A 23,800-nucleotide genomic window follows, 5' to 3' on the forward strand; every position below is an offset into this window, starting at 1 on the left:
AAAAACCTTAATTCAAGATGCAGTTCCAATATAAAATAAAAAACGATATTTAGTCTTTTTTCCTGGGGTAAACCAGTAAAATTATCTGCCAGATGGGTAAGAAAAATAATCTAAATGCAAATGGAAACCAGATTATTTTTCTCAGAAACCACTTTCCTTTACATCATGCAGACACTGTTACAATAAGGCAAAAATCTCATCAATAAACGCATTTTGCAGCATTAATGAATGAATGAGGTATTTAAACAACACTTATGCTTTAAAAAAGGGGAGGACACCAAAAAAAAAAGGGTTTCACCAAAGAAAACCTGCTCCTGACCAAGTTAGGTTCACATAGTAAGATACTATGGTAATTTACTGAGAAGTTTAGTTATGGTTTTTTATTGGAACCAAATAACCTGAGTTTCCCTTTTCTGGGGTTAAACTCTGAGTTTCAAACAAAACCTGATTTATGGAATATCCAATTGGAATGTCCACTTGAGAAGAGTGAAAAGTGCTCCTAAAAAGTATATAAAAACATGAAAAAAATGCTTTCAACAGGTAATATGCTTCGAGGGGAAGATGACATCTGATGAATTTGTGCGTAACATGCTGATATGTGACCCTGAAACACAAAAGCAGTCATAAGGGTCAATTTTTGGAAAGTGTTTCATTGATAAGGTTTCTATTGATGTATGGTTTGTTAGGATAGTACAATATTTAGGACAGGACAATCCTCGGAGGGACTGGCATGGTAATGTACATGACGATGTTAAAGGGGTCATATGACGTTGCTAAAAATGACAGTGTTATACGTTTATTGAATCCAAGTAAAATGATTTCCCTGGCCACAAAAAAATTATTTTACTACTAATACATTTGCTCCCAGAGCATGTAACAAAACCGGGAATGTTAAAGGGAGCTTGTCCTGTAAGCAGCAAACATAAACATCTTACTTAAGCAGAAATACACTCATATACCTGAATATAAGCATTGAGAGTCTAACTAATACATCTCGGACTAGAATTGTAACTAGGCTACTACAATAGTGAAACATACAAACAATATATGCATATACCAGATAGATTTGTAACTGATTAATTATATTCTAAATGAATAAAAGTGTGTGTGTTGTGTATTGGTATTGTGAGAATGTGAGTTGGCTGTTCAGCCAGGCCCCTTTGGTGTCTGGCATCGAGGGCTATCTAGCTATCTCGGCATGTGTTTGAAGTCGGATGGGGAGACCTGTTCACTATCTTCCAGATAATGGGGGTTAACATTGCCATTCAGGTTCCAGAGTGAGATTGTGTCCTTGAAGAAAGCTGGAATTTCTACCTCTGATTGGTGCTCTTCACTTGAAAGGTGGTAGAGCGCCAGGTCCCCGAGGTGGAGGATGGCACCTTTGGGCACTTGAATCCACATACTCTTGTAAGACTGGAGCCGGACCGTCTGGACTGAGGGACGACTTCTCTCTAAGAAACTAAAGGACTTTCCTGATAATTAACGTTTGAACACTCTCTTGAATACCCTCCATCATAAATAATGGTGCCATCGAAGATGCACCACACCTAGCAGTTCACACCTCACCATCACACTCCCTCCACTTAGTTTCACTCAAAATTGCCAATAGTATAATATTCTGCATTAATGCAAGTGATATTTACAGTCATGTTTGGTGTCATTTGTATTGTCTCAGGGCAACTGGTACAATGGTCTCAACCTTAGAAAAGTAGATTAAAAGATACAGATCTTAAGAGTTAAGAGATAATTTGATTACTGTGATGGGAGTGCCCTTTTCCAGGGTCTTCCATGTAAATTACCTTCTGTTCCCATTGAGGTGTAAACTACCCTGGTCTGGGACCTGACCTAATCAAATTCCAATTGTTAGTTTCTGTCTTCATCTCAGGGGATGTTTGTCTTGGTCTGAGGTATTTAAAGGATTGCAGCAAAAGGATTAGGGCGATTTCTGTAGCCAGAAAGCCCGTAGTGTGTTGTGTGTCTCTTCACTTCATACTATGTATTTTCTAAGGTCAGGTATTCATATTTTACTTTTAGATTCATCTTTGAGAATTTGATGTTTTGTATTGATATGATTTGATGTGTTTCAATTGGATATGTAATTGGCAGAATTCATATTTACCTGACTGATAATAAATTGTTACATTTGATTTTATTCTGTTTTACTCTGTAATTATTGACTCTAGTAGATTACGTTGAATCCTTGTTAGAGACATGAGCACCCGAATGAACAAGTTAATATAAACTAAAGAGTTTAACTAGAATAATCAAATGTCAGAAGAATAGGCCTACTAATCAGAAACAAACAGTACAGCCAATTTGCATTCCAACCTAAATTCAAGGTCATACTAAAATGGAGTCAGATTAAATAAATAATGGAGTCAGATTTGAGTTTAAGCTAAATTGAATAACTCTACGCGCTGAAAGACCGAACACGCAGGAAACCTTCATCCAGCACCGGATATCTTCCTTGGGCCGAGTGCCTGGACCTTACACTCTGGTTGTGCAGGCTGACACAGATGGCAGTGTCATGCTGGTCATAGGTCAGTGTGGCGGTATGGATGGTCATGTTAATGAGAGCCACTGATTTCCCACAATCTCTGCTTGCATTTCTGTGACTTGTGTGCGAGTTCTGGCCTCAGCCAGGCAGAGTGTCTCTCTTTGTATGGGTTGTAACCCACAGATTCCTTCATTGTTGTCTCTGAGGAAGGGCTTGCTGAGTCAGAGATAATGAATGTCTTTGGTCGGGGTACACATACGCAGATTTGGGGCAAGGTATAACTTGTGGGTTACTGTCGTGGTAAGCTACCATAACTAGTGTGTGTCTCCTGATGTGAGTGTTTCCTTGCCAAAATCCAACATTGACAATGTCTTTGAGTCTGTAAATCAGGAGTTTTCTGATGCACATCTTGTGAGTCGATGCGATTTGAAAGACGTCAGGATGGCTGTCATTTGTACTTTGATGACGGAAAGTCCAGCTTGCAGTGTTGCTGTGGGAGTGGTTTGCTGCTAACCCACAAAACACATGCTAGGTGCCTCAACATTGCATCCTTAAAGGGCCATTGACCACGTGGCTCTGGGGCATTGGTCCTCTGTATGGATACATTGGCTGTTAAGGGCCATTAAAGGGTTAGTTCACCCAATAATCAAAATTATGTCATTAATAATAATAATCATACAATGTGATTTTCTGGATTTTTTTTTACATTTTGTCTCTCATAGTTGAAGTGTACCTATGATGAAAATAACAGGCCTCTCTCATCTTTTTAAATGGGAGAACTTGCACAATTGGTGGCTGACTAAATACTTAATTTTCCCACTGTGTGTATGTGTATATATATATATATATATATAGAGAGAGAGAGAGAGACAGAGAGAGAGAGAGAGACAGAGAGAGATAGATGGATAGAAAGATAGAAAGATAGATAGATAGATAGATAGATAGATAGATAGATAGATAGTGTCACGATCATTAGTTGGAGTGCCCATGATCTTCAGTAGAGGGCACTCCACTCAGTACTCATTCAAGAACTCCATTTCCCATCCTGCCTCATTCCTGGTACTGATTGCACACAAACACCTGCATGTGCACTCACACCTGCACCTCATTTCCGCTAATACACACACACATATAAGCAGCACACTCACTCCACCAGTTTGCGAAGTCTCGTTTAGCCTGTCTAACATTTCCGAGCATTTCTCCCTGTGTTTGTCATTCCCGTGTTTGTTCTTTGGACTGTGTACTCCGACTCTGATTCTCTGCTGCCTGCCCCGATCTCTGCTTGTTTCTGGTTTCGACTCTGGTTATCCCTGACATAATTGACGCCATTCCTGATTTCTGCCTGTTTGACCATTCTTAAATAAAGCACTGCATTTGGATCTGAACGACTCTGACTCTCCTATGTAACAGCAGACCTCACCTCTCAGGATCCAGCAGCTTTATGAGTATATCCAGGCCAGCCATGAATCCAGCAGCAAAAAATTGGTCTCTGTCAAGGTGAGCGGTCTATTGAGGATTATGTGGTGAACTTTATTGATCTGGCCCATTTCACATCTATGGATGAGATGTGCCTCATGATATTTTTCAGAGGAGGCCTAGCTGAATCACAGCAATCGATTATGCCACTGCACAATCCAAAATGGACACGAGTTTTATATAGATCTGGCACTCCAACACAGTGGCTCTGAATTTACTGTGGGTGTTGTGGATGAGGAACATCGTAGTCCTGCAGTATCTCCCACTCCAGAGTGTCGTCACATCATGGCCGCCATTCCAGAGTCTCATCACGACATGACCGCCATTCCAGAGTCTGCTTTCGTCATACCTGTTAAGCTGACGCCCCAGCACAAGATGGCCGCCATCCCGGCACCACTGCACAAGAGGGCTGCCAGCCCGGCGCCTCTGCACAAGATGGTCGCCAGCCTCGTCGACTTTCCAGAGTCCGGTCAGGTCCCCGTCGACTTTCCAGAGTCCAGTCAGGTCCCTATTGACTTTCCAGAGTCCAGTCAGGTCCCTATTGACTTTCCAGAGTCCAGTCAGGTCCCTATCGACTTTCCATAGTACGGTCAGGTCGCCGTCGACTTTCCAGAGTCCAGTCAGGTCCCCGTTGATCTGGTCCCTGTTGATTTCCCAGAGTTCCCAAGAGTCAAGTGAAACAACAGTTAAACTTCATGAGTCAAGTCAGGTCCCCGTTGACTTCCCAGAGTCCAGTCAGGTCCCCGTTGATCTGGTCCCTGTTGATTTCCCAGAGTCTATTTAGGCCAGCTACCATCTCATCATGGCCACGGAGGCCACTATTAACCTGTTTATGTTCTCTGTTTCAGGCCCACCTGAGCAGACTTGCTCTCCTGTGCCATCGACTCCGCTGTGGTGGTCCTCTGCTTCGCCCTGGTGGGCTTCTGTCCCGTCTACTCAGCTGTGGTGGTCCTCTGCTCCGCCCTGGTGTTCCCAAGTTAAGCCCATGGCGGGCCCCTGTTCCTGAGTTAAGCCCACGGTGGGTTCCTGTTCCTGAGTTGATCCCATGGTGGCCACCTGTTTCCCATGTCAGGCCCAGGAAGGGCTCCTGTTTTCTATGTCAGGTCCAGGAAGGGCTCCTGATCTCCATGTTAGGCCCAGGAAGGGCTCCAGTTCCGCCTGCTATGTCCCTGTCCCCGGCCCCTGCACTTCCATATGGACCTGGCCCTCCGTCCCTCCCCCTGTTCTGCCTCCACTCCACCTCCCTCTTAGATTGTTTTGAGCATCTGGAAGCCGCTTATGTCACGATCATTAGTTGGAGTGCCCATGATCTTTAGTAGAGGGCACTCCACTCAGGACTCATTCAAGAACTCCATTTCCCATCCTGCCTCATTCCTGGTACTGATTGCACACAAACACCTGCATCTGCACTCACACCTGCACCTCATTTCAGCTAATACACACACACACACACACACACACACATATAAGCAGCACACTCACTCACTTGGATCCGACTCTCCTTCATAACAGATAGATAGATATTGTGCAATGCAATCAATAAACAAATGTCCATAATTGAACTTTAAAAAAGAAAGTTGCTTTTAAGACATCTCAAATTGTGTTTGAATGGGTTTATTTGTGAGCGTGTTTAATATGAGTGGAAGCAAACAAGTGAGATTTTAATATGTCCAGGGAACATTATGATATGATGTTTAAAGTAGAAATATTCACATCGTTAGGTTGAGGTTGTGGGCTTGAGGTTGCCGTTTCGTGGGAATCCTGAGAGGCCACGGACAGGCTTTCTTCAGCTCTTCTGGAGGTAGACATAGTTCTTCCCTTTTCCAACTAAAATTTAGAAGCATAGTACATAATACAATACATTTAAAGGGATAAGCATCTTACCCTGCCCTGTGATTGATAATTTACATTAATAAACATTTACAGAACATTTACATTTTTGAATGCTAATAGTCTTATGAGGATACACCTACTCTTTGGAGGTGAACCGGGAAGCTGAAGATGGATGGAATAACACGATCTTGGAGTCAGACAATCTGACCTGTCCTATCAAAATCACCCTGCTTAAAATGATAAGAGCAAAGTACTGATGTATCACTTGCATGGAATTCTTCTCTCCTCAAAGCCACTTCCCACTTCTTCCTCACATCCTTGTCCTTGGGAAACCTTTAAAATGAAAACTGAAGATTTGGGAGAGTCTACACAAAAACATTTCACAAAGGAGGTCAAGCTTATTTTTTTCTTCACATTTCTTAGAACCTCTCTTCAATAAAACTCCAATTTTGAAATAGGTCTACTGAAAACTTACTTGATTCAGTAAATAGTGAAGCTAACAACAAAATACTAAAGTTTGCTGGCCAATGTTATACCAATAATAATTGTTTTATTTCTACATAGCATTCTTGTGTCAATTGTAATCTAAAGCCCTATTCGGTTGGGATTAACTTTACATGGGTAGATGGAGTAATAATGTAATTTATACACAGATGTCTGTAATATTAATTTCAAATTCGCACGGGATATCTCAGTAATACTAGCAGAAGTGGGAGGGGTAACTTGATTCGCGCTTTGCCATCATTTGTGTATACATTGCTTCCTGATATCACATGCGCAAACGCAACAGTTATTATGTCCGGTCGAACAATTTATGTATTAACTTCAGATTGGATTGTGTTGGTAATAAGCACTAAACGTTACGTTTCATTTCATGCATCTAACAAGTGCTTTCGAACTTCTTTCTGATCTGAATAGTAAGTTATGTGGAAAACACTTGAGTTTAGGGAGGGAGATACATAGCCTAGCTAACGTTAGCTAGCTACAATTTCAGTGCAGTACTATCAAAGATCCTTGCTCCTTCTCAATTCTCTGGATTTAACTTAGCGACCAGATTTAAGCCAACAGTAAACATATGTGATGCCTTAGAAGTATTTATGGTTTAATATTAACTTACTTGAGTGGTTTAATGAACTTTGACTGCATAAGTGTACAAGATATAGTTTTCAACGCTTACTGGTGCAAAGCGGAGGGAATACTGCACCTGCAACTGCAGCACAAACGTTAAAAGAATAAAACTAAATTATGTGAACAAACTGCAAGTTTCCCTTACGAAAATTACTGTTTTTACTACAAATAAAACCAAAAAAACCATGGTTGCTATAGTTAAACCATGGTAACCAGAAATTAACCATGGTTTTTCTAAATTAACCATAGTTTAACCATGGTATTTGTAGTAAATCTGTGGTTCTACAAATGGTAGTCAACACGCCAAAAAAACAATGGGCTACTACAGTTTTATTATAATAAAACCATGGTTATTTTTCGTAAGAGTTACAGCACCCGTCACAGTATTTTAATGACAGAAAAAAACAGCACTTGATCTGAACGCATTAAAGGGATAATAAAAGACCAAATTTTGTAGCTATATTTCCATTGGTGATGCAGGCAAGCAGATGAGCCCTAAATATTTGAATGCTTTAATCCATTAGGAAATGTTATGCGTAATGTGCTGTTGACCCTTCTCAGGGACAACCCTTTACATTGCGAGTCAATCACTGGCATATGCGACTAAATGATGTTTAATATTAGCCATTGGCTAATATATTAATGTTAAATTATCAGATTTTACTCTCCAGTGTGTGAGTTGGAGGCTAAGTATAAGTTTAGCGCTGAACACACTGACTGAGCGCTTCAAATTTCCTTCTCGTCAAGTGATCTGTGATATCTCTCAGTTCATCTCAATGGACGTGCAGTGCACATGTGTTTGACATACCGTGAGCTCTAATGTGAAGACAGGCCGTCACTTTCACTCACACACGCAAATTGAGAGAGTGAGAGAGAGCGCGAACGAGAGAGTCTTACATACATGCAGAATTGACGCGCTGCATGTAGGCGCTGAACGATATTCTTTGTTGTATTTCTCTGTAAAAATAACGGAGTTCCATAGTAGTGGGCGGAACTAATGTGCAAGCGGAATCTCATTGGCTGGTGCTCAACTACTCAGGAAAGTAACTCAGGAAATATAGTTTATGTGTGCCAAATAAAAGTTTATACCTGTGTATATACTTGTAAATACTACACTTGTTTCTTTTTTTCCAAACAGACATGTTCAAAATTGTCGAATTTGTTGAGTCACATGAGGTGGATCTGGTTCCAGCCATTTTGCTGGAGAATGGCCAGTGCTATTTGCCTAATTCACTGACGGGTATGGCACTTCACCTGGCCATTAAAAACAAGACACCTCCTAACTGTGACTGGGAAGTTGGGAAGTCCGAACAATGTTTTCAACAGGTAAGACATTTTCATGCTAGGTTTCACTTTTCTTCCACATTATTGTAACTTTATTTATTCTTGATCATAAGTTAATTGTCATGTAATGTGGGATCACAGAATTCTGTAGTCCATTATTAGATTAAATTGTCCACTCAGCAGTCTAACAGACCATTATTTGGCTCAGAACTGTACTTCCTATGTTGTATGTGTAATTCGTAAGATTAGCCTTTTTTAAGATTAAGTTTTTTATCTAATCGATTGATCCTGAAGAAATTTTTAAAACGTTAAATTCAACTGAATTTTGCAGACAGCTATGAAGAGGGCAGAAGGAAGGCTAAAGAGGCAGAGCTGATGGATGATGTGACACGTGAGTGTATTCCTTCGCTTTTGATTTGACTTTCTTTTGTATTTCATTTGTAGGACTTTTTCCTCAATTCACAACAGTGTTCTTTTATAGCGCTGCTGAGTTGTCAGACGTTCCGAATTGCCCCCCAGCAATCATCAGAACCAGGTTGGTCCTGCACTGATTTCCACTCAGTCATCTTACTTTTAAGTTTATTGTTTTTTTTACTAAGACTAAGGATGACATTGTACAGTTTTGTAGTGTGTATTATAATTGTAAAATGTTGTAAATGTGTTTAACATAGCCCTGCTGAGGGAGGTTTTAACAAAATTAGAGATGGTGCTGGACCAGCAATCCACCATCCTCAGATTGTTGCAGCTGCGGGAAGACCAGGAACATCTTTTGGACATTGAGGAAGGTTTGCTGCCCCTGCAAGACCTTCCACGACTGCTCAGCCTCGAGCAAAGGATTCAGCAGAGCCCAGATTATAAGCAAAAACCGGTAAGATGTTTTTTTTTTTTTTTTTTTTTTTTTTTTTTTTTTTTTTACAATTGTTTGCACAATTACACAGTTACTGATTTTTTTTTTAACAGGTACACAAATTAGGGCTGTGATGATACGCTCTCTGGAATCAATCTTGTCATAATTCTTGGGTGCCGAATAGGCCTATTTCACACCGTGACGTAGGCAAACTGGAAGTAGGGTAAGTTATTTTCCGGTGAAAGCGCTAGCGTTCATTTGCTTGCCGAAAAATGGCGGAGACCAAAAGTAATCAGAGGTGTAGTGTGCCTATCTGTTCTAATTCAAATAAAAACACAACCTTATTTATCATTTCATAGATTTCCCACTGACGAAAATAAAAAAAAAGCGTTGAAATTGGACTATACGGAGAGAAGAGGGGGTGACATTTACTGTGAGGAAAGGTAGGACTTTAGTGTGTGCTAAGCACTACACGGAGGATGAGGTCCATGTCCAACCGGAGTCCAGTCATAAAGATCTCGCACCGCGAGCTGTGCCTTCCAGGTTTGCGTGGAAAAATTGTGGAGACGTTAAATCAGGCCACACTAGGACGTCAATACGGGATGTTTGTGGTTCAGAGCAGTAAATGTTGAGATGGTGTAGGAGCACGATTACAACAGCCGTCCTGTCCCAGGTGAGTGTAATGTGTTAACTAAAACAATAACTTATATTAAAAGCTTATCGGCAACTATAGACATTAATAAAATATAGTATGTTTTATTTGTATTGTTAGATATAACGTTATACATTTAATTTAGCACATGGTAGCAGTTATGCTAACAGTCGAGCAGGTTATTGAAGCGGTGTTTTTATACTTTTGCCATCACCCTTTTATATTACTCTCTTTCTGGCACACAAAATTAACAAAGACAATTCAAGTTATCAATAAAATCCACAACAATGTAGAAAATATGAGCGGTTGACCAAACACCTGTTGTACAAGCAGATACCCTGAACACTGCACAGAGGTTAAGATGACCATTGCTACGTAAATAAAATAAAAATTGAAACTCATCCTATTTTGTTTTAATTCTCCCTTACTAAATTATACAGTTACTGATGCTATGGACTGTGGGATTACTAACAGGCTACATTGGAAACCATTTTGTGATAAAAATAAATAAATAAAAATGAATTATTAAACTAAATCCTGTATGTATTTACCTCAAGCTGATATGGTTCTTCACGCTTTCTTAACATATGGCCCTAATTACCACTTTCCCTGCAATAAAATTTGAGTCTGAAGTGTCCAAACACGCACACATAGTTAACAAGAAGTTACGTTAGATTTTATTAAACTGCTTTGAAAATAATCCATAAAAGTAAATTAATTCGAAAATCATTATCATGGCAACTGGATCATTATAAATAACGTTACCTTGATAATCAAAAGTTAATTGTTTCAAAAATAATTTGTAGCCTTCGTCCAACTTGGATCTATTTACATCTTCCTGAAAATTATCAAAAAACGAACAACATATGCAATTCTGAGTTTTGGCAGATAATTTAACAGTTGGGAGAAAACAAGTTGTTTTCGCAATCCATTATATTAATGAGTAGCGATCGTAGCACTGGCGCGACCGGAAGAACCGCTACCCTACTTCCGGTCTCGGTCGCCATCTTGTGAAATAGGCCTATTGTTATGCAATTGACCATGTATATAACCATACCAGGTATGGGCAAACTCGGTCTTGGAGGGCCGATATCCCTGCAGAGTTTAGCTCCAACCCTAGTATATATCACATGCCTATAGTCTTCCAGTTATCCTGAAAACACCGATTAGTGTGTTCAGATGTGTTTGATCAGGGTTGGAGCTAAACCCTCAAAGACATTGGCCCTCCAGGACCCAGGTTGTAAGGGTGGTTTTTCAGGCGGTTCAGGCTGTAGGATAGCCAAAGGACTAAGAAGCGTTATCAGCACAATGGTATAAAATTGTGCATTTCTCGCCTATTACCACGCACTGCCACTTATACCAACATTGGAAATAAGTGCAGTTAGAATAGCTAAATATATGGGAGAGCATTGAGGGACTTTACGTTACGCAACTTCACTATTAACCTTGAATCACTAGTTAGAGAGGAGAAAAAGAGGGAGAGAAAGCAGAGCCCCAAGAAGAGCTCCAGCAAAGAAAAGAGGCAGCAAAGGAAAGTGACAGAGCAACAGTTACAATCTTCTTTTATCCCTTCTTTGGCCATGTGTATAAAAACCAAATGTGAGCCATTCAAACTGACTACTCAGCAGATTACAGCTTCACCCACTGTGCAAAAGGTGACAATCAGAAGATCATCGATGTGTACACATGTTGATCACTGTCAGCACCTCTGTGCCTTCAGGAATGGCACTTGTAGTAATAGAAAGGGGGTGGAAACAGCAAAACAAACATCTGTGTCCAATTTAAAATATCTTTGGATAATTTCCAGACCGTTTTTATAACAACCTTTCTTTAATTATATATTTTTTGTACTTTAATTAATTGTTGAAATATACATATTTAAACAGTGGATATACAAAAATGTTTTATTGACAATTTTGTTTCTCTTTTTAATTCTGTTTCAGATAAACTGGTTGGGGCTTATTGGTGGGGCGGACGTGCGCGACTGCACCTGGCGCATATTAAAGAGGTTGTTTGCCAACTCTCTGGCAAAGAACCTTAATTGGAGAGGAGTCAATGGAAAGACTTCAGTGGCCACTCTTCAACTCAGAGAGGTTGTGATTGGAGACAGTATCCCCCGATTTCACAGACAAGGCTTAGGCCTAGTCCCGGACTAAAATGTAATTCTGAGCTATTTCAACTGAAAGAAACTTGCACTGACTGATCTTTAAATATATCAGTGCATTTGTTTTGTCTCAAGTTGCATACCAATTATTTTTTCAATAAGTCACATTTATAAAAAATTACTTAGATGTCCTAATTGGAATGTGGACTAATCCTGGCTTAGTCTAAGCCCTGTCTGTGAAACCATGCCTGTTTACATACAAAGTTAGCTATTTCTGTAGTGGGTACGAGTAAATACATTCATGGCCAAAAGTTTTGAGAATTACATAAATATTAGTTTTCAAAAAGTTTGCTGCTAAACTGCTTTTAGATCTTTGTTTTAGTTGTTTCTGTGATGTACTGAAATATAATTACAAGCACTTCATACGTTTCAAAGGCTTTTATCGACAATTACATGACATTTATGCAAAGAGTCAGTATTTGCAGTGTTGGCCCTTCTTTTTCAGGACCTCTGCAATTCGACTGGGCATGCTCTCAATCAATCAAATCCTGACTGATAGCAACCCATTCTTTCATAATCACTTCTTGGAGTTTGTCAGAATTAGTGGGTTTTTGTTTGTCCACCCTCCTCTTGAGGATTGACCACAAGTTCACAATGGGATTAAGATCTGGGGAGTTTCCAGGCCATGGACCCAAAATTTCAACATTCTGGTCCCCGAGCCACTTAGTTATCACTTTTGCCTTATGGCACGGTGCTCCATCGTGCTGGAAAATGCATTGTTCTTCACCAAACTGTTGTTAGATTGTTGGAAGAAGTTGCTGTTGGAGGGTGTTTTGGTACCATTCTTTATTCATGGCTGTGTTTTTGGGCAGCATTGTGAGTGAGCCCACTCCCTTGGATGAGAAGGAACCCCACACATGAATGGTGTCAGGATGCTTTACTGTTGGCATGACACAGGACTGATGGTAGCTCTCACCTTTTCTTCTCCGGACAAGCCTTTTTCCAGATGCCCCAAACAATCGGAAAGGGTCTTCATCGGAGAATATGACTTTGCCCCAGTCCTCAGCAGTCCATTCACTATACTTTCTGCAGAAGATCATCTGTCCCTGATGTTTATTTTGGAGAGAAGTGGCTTTTTTGCTGCCCTTCTTGACACCAGGCCATCTTCCAAAAGTCTTCGCCTCACTGTGCATGCAGATGTGCTCACACCTGCCTGTTGCCATTCCTGAGCAAGCTCTGCACTGGTGGCATTCCGATCCCGCAGCTGAATCCTCTTTAGGAGATGATCCTGGCGCTTGCTGGACTTTCTTGGACGCCCTGAAGCCTTCTTTACAAGAATTGAACCTCTTTCCTTGAAGTTCTTGATGATCCTATAAATTGTTGATTTAGGTGCAATCTTAGTAGCCACAATATCCTTGCATGTGAAGCCATTTTTATGCAACGCAATGATGGCTGCATGCGTTTCTTCGCAGGTCACCATGGTTAACAATGGAAGAACAATGATTTCAAGCATCACCCTCTTTTTAACATGTCAAGTCTGCCATTCTAACCCAATCAGCCTGATATAATGATCTCCAGCCTTGTGCTCGTCAACATTCTCACCTGAGTTAACAAGACGATTACTGAAATGATCTCAGCAGGTCCTTTAATGACAGCAATGAAATGCAGTGGAAAGGTTTTTTTGGGATTAAGTTTTAACTTTCATGGCAAAGAAGGACTATGCAATTCATCTGATCACTCTTCATAACATTCTGGAGTATATGTAAATTGCTATTATAAAAACTTAAGCAGCAACTTTTCCAATTTCCAATATTTATGTAATTCTCAAAACTTTTGGCCACGACTGTATATGCAAATTGCTATTATAAAAACTTAAGCAGCAACTTTTCCAATTTCCAATATTTATGTAATTCTCAAAACTTTTGGCCACGACTGTACAGTTCTTTACAATCTGTAATACACATTATCATTATTTAGGTCACTTAATCAAATCATGTTACACAGTATGCACAACAATATGGCGTGCGGTCCGGTCCAAAAGTAAGGCTACCGACTTGTCGCAGGAATTCACCATACAATTGCCAGTAGCCACTGAGTTTACCACTGATAGGCCGGCGGTGCATCAGTATACACACTTACCACACGCAGCGAACGACTCCCTTTCCTCAGTGAACGAATTACTTTCAGCGAACGACTCACTTTCCTCAGTGAACGACTCACGCAACAAACGACTCACTTTCCTCACACAGCGAACGACTCACTTTCCTCAGTGAATGACTCATGCAGCGAACGACTCACTTTCCTCATGCAGCGAACGACTCACTTACCTCACGCAGCCGGCGACTCACTTTCCGCATCCGGAGACTCCCTTTCCGCAGCCGGAGACCCACTTTGCACAGTCGGACACTCACTTTCCGCACGCAGCAGACCACTGACTCTATTCATGTAGGGGCCGAATATTATAATTAAAGTGACTTCTACATTGCATCCAAAATAATATTTAGATATGATATTTAAATATTCAGAAAGGTGTACATTTCAGTAAAATGAAATAATTGCCTATTGCAAATTTATGAATGCATGGTTAACTTTTTTTCTGCAGGCACTAGGCTATATGTACTGAGACATTTTAAAATCTATATTTTGTAAAAAATAAACCAGAATTATAATCTAAACATCTGTATTTTCATAAAAAATTCATAAATAAGTAGGCTAATAAATATATAATGTTTAAAAAAATATGATATAAACTCTTATATAGTGAGAGCTAAGCTAAGCAATAAAAAATAAAAAGGCACAGGTTAGGTCAAGGTGTGCAGCAAACAGCTAAAACCCCAGTACTACGTTTTTATAAACTGTGGACCCCAGGAAACCTAATTGGTATGTATTTATACAGTGGTCGAATTTCGTAGCTAATTTCACATAATGATTACAAATGACAAAATCATAATTTTTAAAAATGTTTTATTGAAAAATTTGCCTTATTAAATGAAACTGATGAATTTTGGTAAATATTTTGCTAAACGTGTTTTTGTGCTGGTAGTAGGCTAGTGCTGGCACCTTGTCTGGTTTAGGCCTTTCATGGATCAACAATGATGACAATAAAACTGCCAGTAGGTGACAGCAAATTTAAGTATTTATCGAATCGTTCAAATCGAACTTTTCGTTCAAACCGGCTTATTCCATTAGAAAGGAAACAAGTGAGTCCATCTGAATGGACTGTTAAATCACTGGCTCATTTGATTCGTTGAAAATCTGATGAATTCAAGGAACGAAACACCATTTTACTATGCACTGTTGTAGCTATAAAATTAATAGCACATTTGAGCTCCCGCACATCTGCTGATACTCAAGCATTGCTTAATGTGCAATGAATATAAAAACGTAAAACCTATTTTTCATGGCTTAAATTATAAGGACATTCTAACTGTATTTATGAATTCTAACAGACTTCATTGCGCAGTGAATGCTTTTGTTTTGTTTTGTACATTTTTTTTTACATTTTTTTGCAAAGTCGGTGACTCCAAATGTCAGCTCTATCGTCTCTCAATCCATCACAAACAGCGTATGAGGACAATGGAAGCAATCAAAAACAACAAAAAAGCAATGACATACAAGTGCTATAAGAAGTATCAGTTAGCTTAAATGCAGCACACATAACAAAGGCTTTTAAATAATATAATAAAGAAAAAAAAGAAAACAGAATATAAAAAGAATAGAGCAAGGTAGTGTTAGAGGTCTTTTTTTGCCTTTGTTAATTGTATAAAAAATTAAAAGTAAACTGATTGAATATTAAAGGTCCCATTTTTCGTGCTTTTTTGAAGCTTTGATTGTGTTTACAGGGTGCAATATAACATGTGTTCATGTTTCGCGTGTAAAAAAACACAGTATTTTTCACACAATTCACCTATCTGTATACCGCTGTTTTCACTGTCATAAAAACGGGCTGATGTCTTCCTTGTTCAATAAAGTCCCTCCTTCAGAAATACGTAACGAGTTCTGATTGGTCCAGCGGTTCCTGTGTTGTGATTCGACACCAGCTGAGCGCAGGCTGCCCTCCTGGAAACGCGATTGGGCTAGTTTTGGAGTAGTTTTGAGAAGCAAGTGGGCAGGAGCATGTGCTGGAGATGTACTTCTAATCACAGGAGCGTTTTTACTGATGAGATGCGCATGAAAATCGCATTTGATTTTTTTGCACAGCCCTAACATCTAGTTAACAAAGCTAAACAGTGTTGCCCTTTGTGTAATAAGTTACAGAAACTGTTAAACGCAACCAACTTAAATAATAAAATACACTTACCGGTTGTGGTCCATAAACAACGCCTTCTCCAGACAAAGAGGGAACTGCTCCATCTTTCAGGAATAATCTTTGTGCGAAATCCGGCATTAAACTGATTGAGACTGAGAAAGCTGTCCTCAGCAAGCTGTCCTCAGCAAAATGTGCTGCACATAGTTTTACATGTGGATTATAATTTTCGAGAACCGAGTTTAACATAAATTGTAACCATTAATCTCCAAGTACAGCATCCCTGGGAAGGCCAAACAAAGGTGATTAGGCTCCGAGATGAAAATAACAGCGTTTCGACGACATGGCGACAAACACAAAAGCAGCTCTTCCTCTTCTCCGTCGTAGCGCAACAAGACCACGCCCACTGTTTGTGAATTCATGTGGGCGGAGGTTAGTCAAAAAACTGTTTTAGTGACGTCATTACTGCAGGAACTAGAGGGATGTAGTCCAAACGGGTCGTTTTTTGTAGGCAAATTCTGTTAGATAAAATATCTCGCTTGGCATTTAACTTTGAGCTTTAGAATTTTACAGATATTATTTATACTCTAACAACAACATTACACACTAACTAAAGTTTAAAACATGGGATCACGAAGAACGGGACCTTTAAAAGTAAACCGATAGAATACAAAATTCTATTTTTAAAGAATAGAATTAGAATAGTGAGTGTTAAACTTAGAGGGTCAAATAAAGATGGAAGAGATGGATTTTAAGCTGATTCTTGAAGATGGCTAAGGATTGAGTACAGACAATCACAAACGAAGGGCTGAGACTACAGAATATCCTCAATGCTGAAAGCACTTTCTCTCTCACAAACAGTATATACATACTCCCATAGAAACACAATATAACATGAATGATGTTTCTGCTGAGAAATTGCTTTTTTTTCCTTAACACAGTTAAATTTTAGTGATGTGGTGGAAAACAAATTGTTTATATCATATTTTTTAAACATTATTTATTTATTAGCCTACTTATATATGTTATATATATATATATATATATATATATATATATATATATATATATATATATATATATATATATATATATATTCAAGTTCAAGTCTGCTTTATTGTCAATTCTTCCACATGTACAGTACATACATACAGAGAATCGAAATTGTGTTACTCTTAGACCCCCGGTGCACACAGATAACATTAACATTAAAGCCTAAAAATCTAGATCAAAATATAAAATGTAGATACAACTATACAATAAGGGATTGTTAAAAAAGACATATAATAAAATTTAAAATAAAGTTAAATAAAGCAGCGCAAGGGAAAAGGCAGATAGAGTGCAAATCAATGAAGTGAACAACAGTGCAGATAAAAGATTATTTAGTGCAAAAACAAAAGTTTATTAAGTCTGATTAAAGTGGAAAAAGGGCTCAAGAGCAGTTATTTTATTTAAACTGACTGATGAGGTAGTGGAATGATGTCAGTTCCATGGAGAATGAGGTAGTGAGCAGACCAATGCTGCACAAAGTGATTGGTGCATGTCATCGTATATTAGTGGGGGGGAGGGATCTGGGGGAGGGGCGGTTCATAGTTCAGTGGTGCCTGGGGCAGAAGAGGGGAGGGGGGGCAAGTTCGGGAGTGAGTTCAGCTTCCTGACAGCCTGGTGGATGAAGCTGTCCTTTAGTCTGCTGGTCCTGGCCTGAAGACTCCGCAGTCTCCTCCCTGTTGGTAGCAGGCTGAAGAAGCTGTGTGATGGGTGAGTGGGAATCACCTGCGATGCAGAGAGATTTGCGGGTGAGACGGGTTACATAAATGTCCTGAAGGGAGGGGAGAGAGACACCAATGATCTTCTCAGCTGCTCTCACTATGCGTTGCAGAGTCTTTCGGCAGGACGCATTGCAGGCGCCATCAGTTGGATCAGTTTGTAAATGAGCTGTTGAGGGATGATTGTGTTGAATGCTGAACTGAAGTCAAAGAAGGCATTCTGACATATGAGTCCTTTTTGTCCAGATGTGTGAGTGCTGAGTGGAGGGTAGTGGAGATGGCATCATCGGTCGAGCGGTTGGACCGATATGCAAACTGGAAGGGGTCCAAGGAGTGGGGGAGGGCAGACTTGATGTGGTGCATGACTAGCCGTTCAAAGCACTTCATGAGGATGGGGGTAAGTGCAACAGGACGGTAGTCATTGAAGCAGGATGGAGATGGTTTCTTCTGAACTGGGATGATAGTGATAGTTTTAAAACATGTGGGAACAACAGCCTGACTCAGTGAGATGTTGAAAATGTCTGTGAAGACATCAGTGAGTTCTGCTCCACAGTCTCTCTGTACACGCCCAGGGATGTTGTCAGGACCCGGAGCTTTGCGTGCATTGATCCTGCTGAAGGATCTCCTCACGCTGTCTGGGGTCAGCGTCATCACCTGGTTGCCGGGAGGAGGTGGAGTCTTCTGTGCAGTGGTGCTGTTTTTTTGCTCAAAGCGAGCAAAGAAGGTGTTCAGCTCATTTAGCAGAGAGATGTTGTTGTCACAGGTCTGTGGTGGGGGCTTGTAGTCCGTAATGGTCTGTATCCCCTGCCACAGGTTCCTAGTGTCTCTGCTGTTGCTGAATTGATGAGCTATCCTCCTGGAGTGTTGTCTCTTAGCCTCTCTGATGCCGCGGGACAGGTTGGTCCTAGCTGTTCTCAGGCCCACCTCATCTCCAGCTCTGAAGGCAGCTTTCTGTGTCTTCAGAAGTCTGTAGACCTCCCCTGTCATCCACGGCTTCTGGTTGGCCCGGACAGTGATGGTTTGTGTGACCGTTACATCATCAATACACACACACACACACATATATATATATATATATATATATATATATATATATATATATATATATATATATATATATATATATATATATATGAAAATACAGATGTTTAGATTATAATTCAGGTCTACTTTTTATTATTTTTTACAAAATACAGATTTTAAAATGTCTCAATACATATAGCCTAGTGACTGCAGAAAAAAAGTTAACCATGCATTCATAAATTTGCAATAGGCAATTGTTTATAATTTTATTGAAATATTTTAATGGAAGTAAAAAATAAATACACTGTACACCTTTCTGAATATTTAAATATAATATCTAAATATTCTTTTGGATGCAATATAGAATTCACTTTAATTATAATATTCGGTCCCTACATGAAGAGAGAGTCAGTGGTCCGCTGCGTGTGGAAATTGAGTCTCCGGCTGCGCAAAGTGGGTCTCCGGCTGCGGAATGGGAGTCGCTGGCTGCGTGAAAGTGAGTCGTTCGCTGCATGAGTCGTTCACTGAGGAAAGTGAGTCGTTCACTGCGTGAGTCGTTCGCTGCGTGAGGAAAGTGAGTCGTTCGCTGAGGAAAGTGAGTTGTTCGCTGCGTGAGGAAAGTGATTCGTTCACTGAGGAAAGTGAGTCGTTCGCTGAGGAAAGTGAGTCGTTCACTTTGGAAAGTGAGTCGCTCGCTGTGTGAGGTAAGTGTGTATAGTGATGCACCGCCGGCCTATCAGTGGTAAACCCAGTGGCTACTGGCAATTGTATGGTGAATTCCCGCGACAAGTCTGTAGCCTTATTTTTGGACCGGACCGCACGCCGTACAACAAAAGCATGGCTAAACTGAGGATAATTTTTCATTACTTTGAGACAATATGCTTTTTCTTTTTACTTTAATTTATATGAATTATTTCCTCTCTCAGGCGCAAAAACCATCAAACTCAAACCTAAATTACAGTTTACTTGCTAACACATTTGCAGTTTTTATTATAATTATTTTCTATAATAATTTGTATTTAATGAATCTGAATATTATAACAATTATTTACAATAATTTAAAATAATATATTATTAATTAGCAGTAGACTTAATTACTGTCATAAATATTTGTTTGTTTTTTTACTTTAATAATAAAAATATTAATAATAAATAATTATTTCATATTAATGTCTGAATAATCACTGAATGTTATAAATAATAATGTAAAATAATGTATAAAATAAATTGAACAAATACATTTTCATTACTGCCATAAATATTAGCTTTGTAGTTTTACTGTTGTAATAATAATAATAATAATAATAATAATAATAATATTAAGATTATATTTCATATCAATAGTAGATGATTTAATCAATCTGAATATTATAGTAATTATTAATAATATAAAATAATATATAAAATAAATTCAAGTAATATAAATATTAATTAATTTTAAAATAAATAATTGCCATTACTACCATAAATATTAGTTTTGTCATTTTACTGTATTATTATTATTATTATTATTATACTGATCAAAATTCTAAATTATGCTTAATATTAATAGGAAATTATTTTATCAATCTTTATATTATATTAATAATGTAAAATATATAATATAAATTAAGTAAATTTAGAATGCAACAAAATTTGTTGAGCTTGCGTTTACCCGTTTCCCACATTTGTATGCATGTTAATGGAAGTCAGTAGAATGAAAAGTGCATTACTCATAGAGCAATGAGAAGCATAGCACAATTTTTTATTATATAAAATGTATTTATAAAACAAGAATGAAACTCCCTACTGATTAGAATTTACTGCAGTAGATGTATGTTACATGGTCCATGTTTACATACATTACAGTACAATATTATTACTAAGCTTGTATAAATGGTAATGAAATTGAAAGGCTTTAATTCTTTTGTCATTTTAGATTTGGAATATATTTCTGAATGGTATACTTGTAGAAATATCAAATTAATGTTTTATTCAGTTTTATATTATGGTCTTTGAATTTAAATAAATAAATAAAAAAAATTAAATTAATTATTTAATTTAATTAAATAAAAAATATGGTCTGTATTTACATAGATGTTTGGAGGTGATTACATCTGAGTGAAAGAGAGAAAAAATCTGATCTAGTCATATAAAATATCTATATATAAAAGAGCAATGATAACCAAAGTATTGAGTAATGGTTACTAGGGATTTAAAATTTCATAGAGACCTTACAACATGTATTTCTTTATTTCAAAAGCTGCAGTTCGGAGAAACCCCATCACTGCTAATGTCGCTGAAATGGAGGTTGAAGGGACCATAAGGAGGTGGCTCCAGCTGGCAGCTGATCGAGAGGGCGGGCGCAAGAGACGGCTTTTGGAGAAGGCAGCTGTCTTAAGTGCGCTTGTATCTCTGTCTGTGTTGAGGGGTGGGTGGGCATGAAAAAGTTTCTGCATTTGTTTTGCATTTGTTAATGAATATTTTCTGAAATATGTTAATGTATTTGTTCGTTATTTTAATAAAATCCCTTAAAAAATGTAAATGGTTGTATTTATGTTTTCCTGCTAAATTTATGTGGCCCGGGGACCAAGCCGACTCTCAGCCAGAAGTGTCTTAAAGTATTTGGGCCAGACCTGGGCCACATAAAAACACTAAGTCTTTTTACAGGATGTGGGCCGCTTCTGAGCCAGAGGAAACTGTTTATGTATGCTTTCAGTGAATGGGCCAGTTTTGGGCCGGGGACCCAGCCAGAACTGGGCCAGAACCAGAGCAAGGATACGGCCCAGAGGTGGGCCAGACAAATTTTGCAATCTGAGTAGTGATTTAGGAGGTGAAAATACTGTGAAATTACAAATAGCATAGATTTTAGAGCATAACAACTGAAGGTCTATGAAACATTAGCCAATAAAGCATTTTTTTAAACAATGGAACTTAAAGTTCTGAACTAAAATGTTATTTCAACCATATAGCCTGTGAATAAATAAAATGCACACTTTTCATAATGTTTCATTATTCATAAAATGCATAACTTTTCTGGTGTTTGGATTTGTACTAATGAGCTACAAGTTTAAGAATAGCCCTAAACTAGGTTCTCTCTCTCTCTCTCTCTCTCTCTCTCTCTCTCTCTTTCTCTCTATTTAAAAGCATTAGCTCAATGAAATACGTATTCCTTCAGGTAGAATGAATATTTTCCTGCTTGCTAAATGTTGGTTTCATGATCAATAAGTTGTATTTTACTCAATCTGAGTTAGTAAAGTCAAACCGCAGACAGTGAAGCTGTGTCACTGAGCGGAGTCCTGTGCGCTCTGAGGCGGGAACAGAGGATTCCGTTTGGTCTTAAAGACTTCCGCAAACATCTACGATCACAAATAACAATGCATTTCGTAAAATAATGATTAATTATTACAACCCGAATTCCAGAAAAGTTTTTTAAATTTTAATAAAATGAAAACTAAAAGACTTTCAAATCACATGAGCCAATATTTTATTCACAATAGAACATAGATAACATAGCAAATGTTTAAACTGAGAAAGTTTACAATTTTATGCACAAAATGAGCTCATTTCAATTTTGATTTCTGCTACAGGTCTCGAAATAGTTGGGACGGGGCATGTTTACCATGGTGTAACATCTCCTTTTCTTTTCAAAACAGTTTGAAGACGTCTGGGCATTGAGGCTATGAGTTGCTGGAGTTTTGCTGTTGGAATTTGGTCCCGTTCTTGCCTTATATAGATTTCCAGCTGCTGAAGAGTTCGTGGTCGTCTTTGACGTATTTTTCGTTTAATGATGCGCCAAATGTTCTCTATAGGTGAAAGATCTGGACTGCAGGCAGGCCAGGTTAGCACCCGGACTCTTCTACGACGAAGCCATGCTGTTGTTATAGCTGCAGTATGTGGTTTTGCATTGTCCTGCTGAAATAAACAAGGCCTTCCCTGAAATAGATGTGTTTGGAGGGAAGCATATGTTGCTCTAAAACCTTTATATACCTTTCAGCATTCACAGAGCCTTCCAAAACATGCAAGCTGCCCATACCGTATGCACTTATGCACCCCCATACCATCAGAGATGCTGGCTTTTGAACTGAACGCTGATAACATGCTGGAAGGTCTCCCTCCTCTTTAGCCCGGAGGACACGGCGTCCGTGATTTCCAACAAGAATGTCAAATTTGGACTCGTCTGACCATAAAACACTATTCCACTTTGAAAAAGTCAATTTTAAATGAGCCTTGGCCCACAGGACACGACGGTGCTTCTGGACCATGTTCACATATGGCTTCTTTTTTGCATGATAGAGCTTTAGTTGGCATCTGCTGATGGCACGGCGGATTGTGTTTACCGACAGTGGTTTCTGAAAGTATTCCTGGGCCCATTTAGTAATGTCATTGACACAATCATGCCGATGAGTGATGCAGTGTCGTCTGAGAGCCCGAAGACCACGGGCATCCAATAAAGGTCTCCGGCCTTGTCCCTTACGCACAGTGATTTCTCCAGTTTCTCTGAATCTTTTGATGATGTTATGCACTGTAGATGATGAGATTTGCAAAGCCTTTGCAATTTGACGTTGAGGAACATTGTTTTTAAAGTTTTCCACAATTTTTTTACGCAGTCTTTCACAGATTGGAGAGCCTCTGCCCATCTTTACTTCTGAGAGACTCTGCTTCTCTAAGACAAAGCTTTTATAGCTAATCATGTTACAGACCTGATATCAATTAACTTAATTAATCACTGGATGTTCTCCCAGCTGAATCTTTTCAAAACTGCTTGCTTTTTTAGCCATTTGTTGCCCCCGTGCCAACTTTTTTGAGACCTGTAGCAGGCATTAAATTTTAAATGAGCTAATTAAGTGGATAAAAGTGTAAAATTTCTCAGTTTAAACATTTGCTACGTTATCTATGTTCTATTGTGAATAAAATATTGGCTCATGTGATTTGAAATTCCTTTAGTTTTCATTTTATTAAAAT

General features: G+C 38.8%; 2 protein-coding genes across 2 annotated transcripts in view; one reads left to right on the forward strand and one right to left on the reverse strand.

The window, feature by feature from the left end:
* LOC132146361 (zinc finger protein 658B-like) overlaps positions 1-23,800 on the reverse strand; it is a 910,027-nt gene that overhangs the window by 704,177 nt on the left and 182,050 nt on the right. The gene's annotated exons all lie outside the window — the stretch shown is intronic.
* On the forward strand, positions 8,075-21,280 carry LOC132155713 (uncharacterized). Its single transcript, XM_059564780.1, has 6 exons — positions 8,075-8,174; positions 8,550-8,609; positions 8,700-8,753; positions 8,890-9,086; positions 11,661-11,826; positions 21,105-21,280. Exons 1-6 carry the CDS (start codon positions 8,075-8,077, stop codon positions 21,278-21,280), a joined length of 753 nt encoding a protein of 250 aa, XP_059420763.1.

The sequence above is a fragment of the Carassius carassius genome, chromosome 1 (assembly GCF_963082965.1).
Source record: "Carassius carassius chromosome 1, fCarCar2.1, whole genome shotgun sequence".
In the NCBI taxonomy this organism is placed as follows: Eukaryota; Metazoa; Chordata; class Actinopteri; order Cypriniformes; family Cyprinidae; genus Carassius; species Carassius carassius.

Coding starts and splice junctions, on each gene's coding strand:
- LOC132155713 (XM_059564780.1), top strand. CDS start 8,075: ATGTTCAAAATTGTCGAATTTGTTGAGTCACATGAGGTGGATCTGGTT. Junction 8,754..8,889: donor CCAGCAATCATCAGAACCAG/GTTGGTCCTGCA, acceptor TGTTTAACATAG/CCCTGCTGAGGGAGGTTTTA. Junction 9,087..11,660: donor CAGATTATAAGCAAAAACCG/GTAAGATGTTTT, acceptor ATTCTGTTTCAG/ATAAACTGGTTGGGGCTTAT.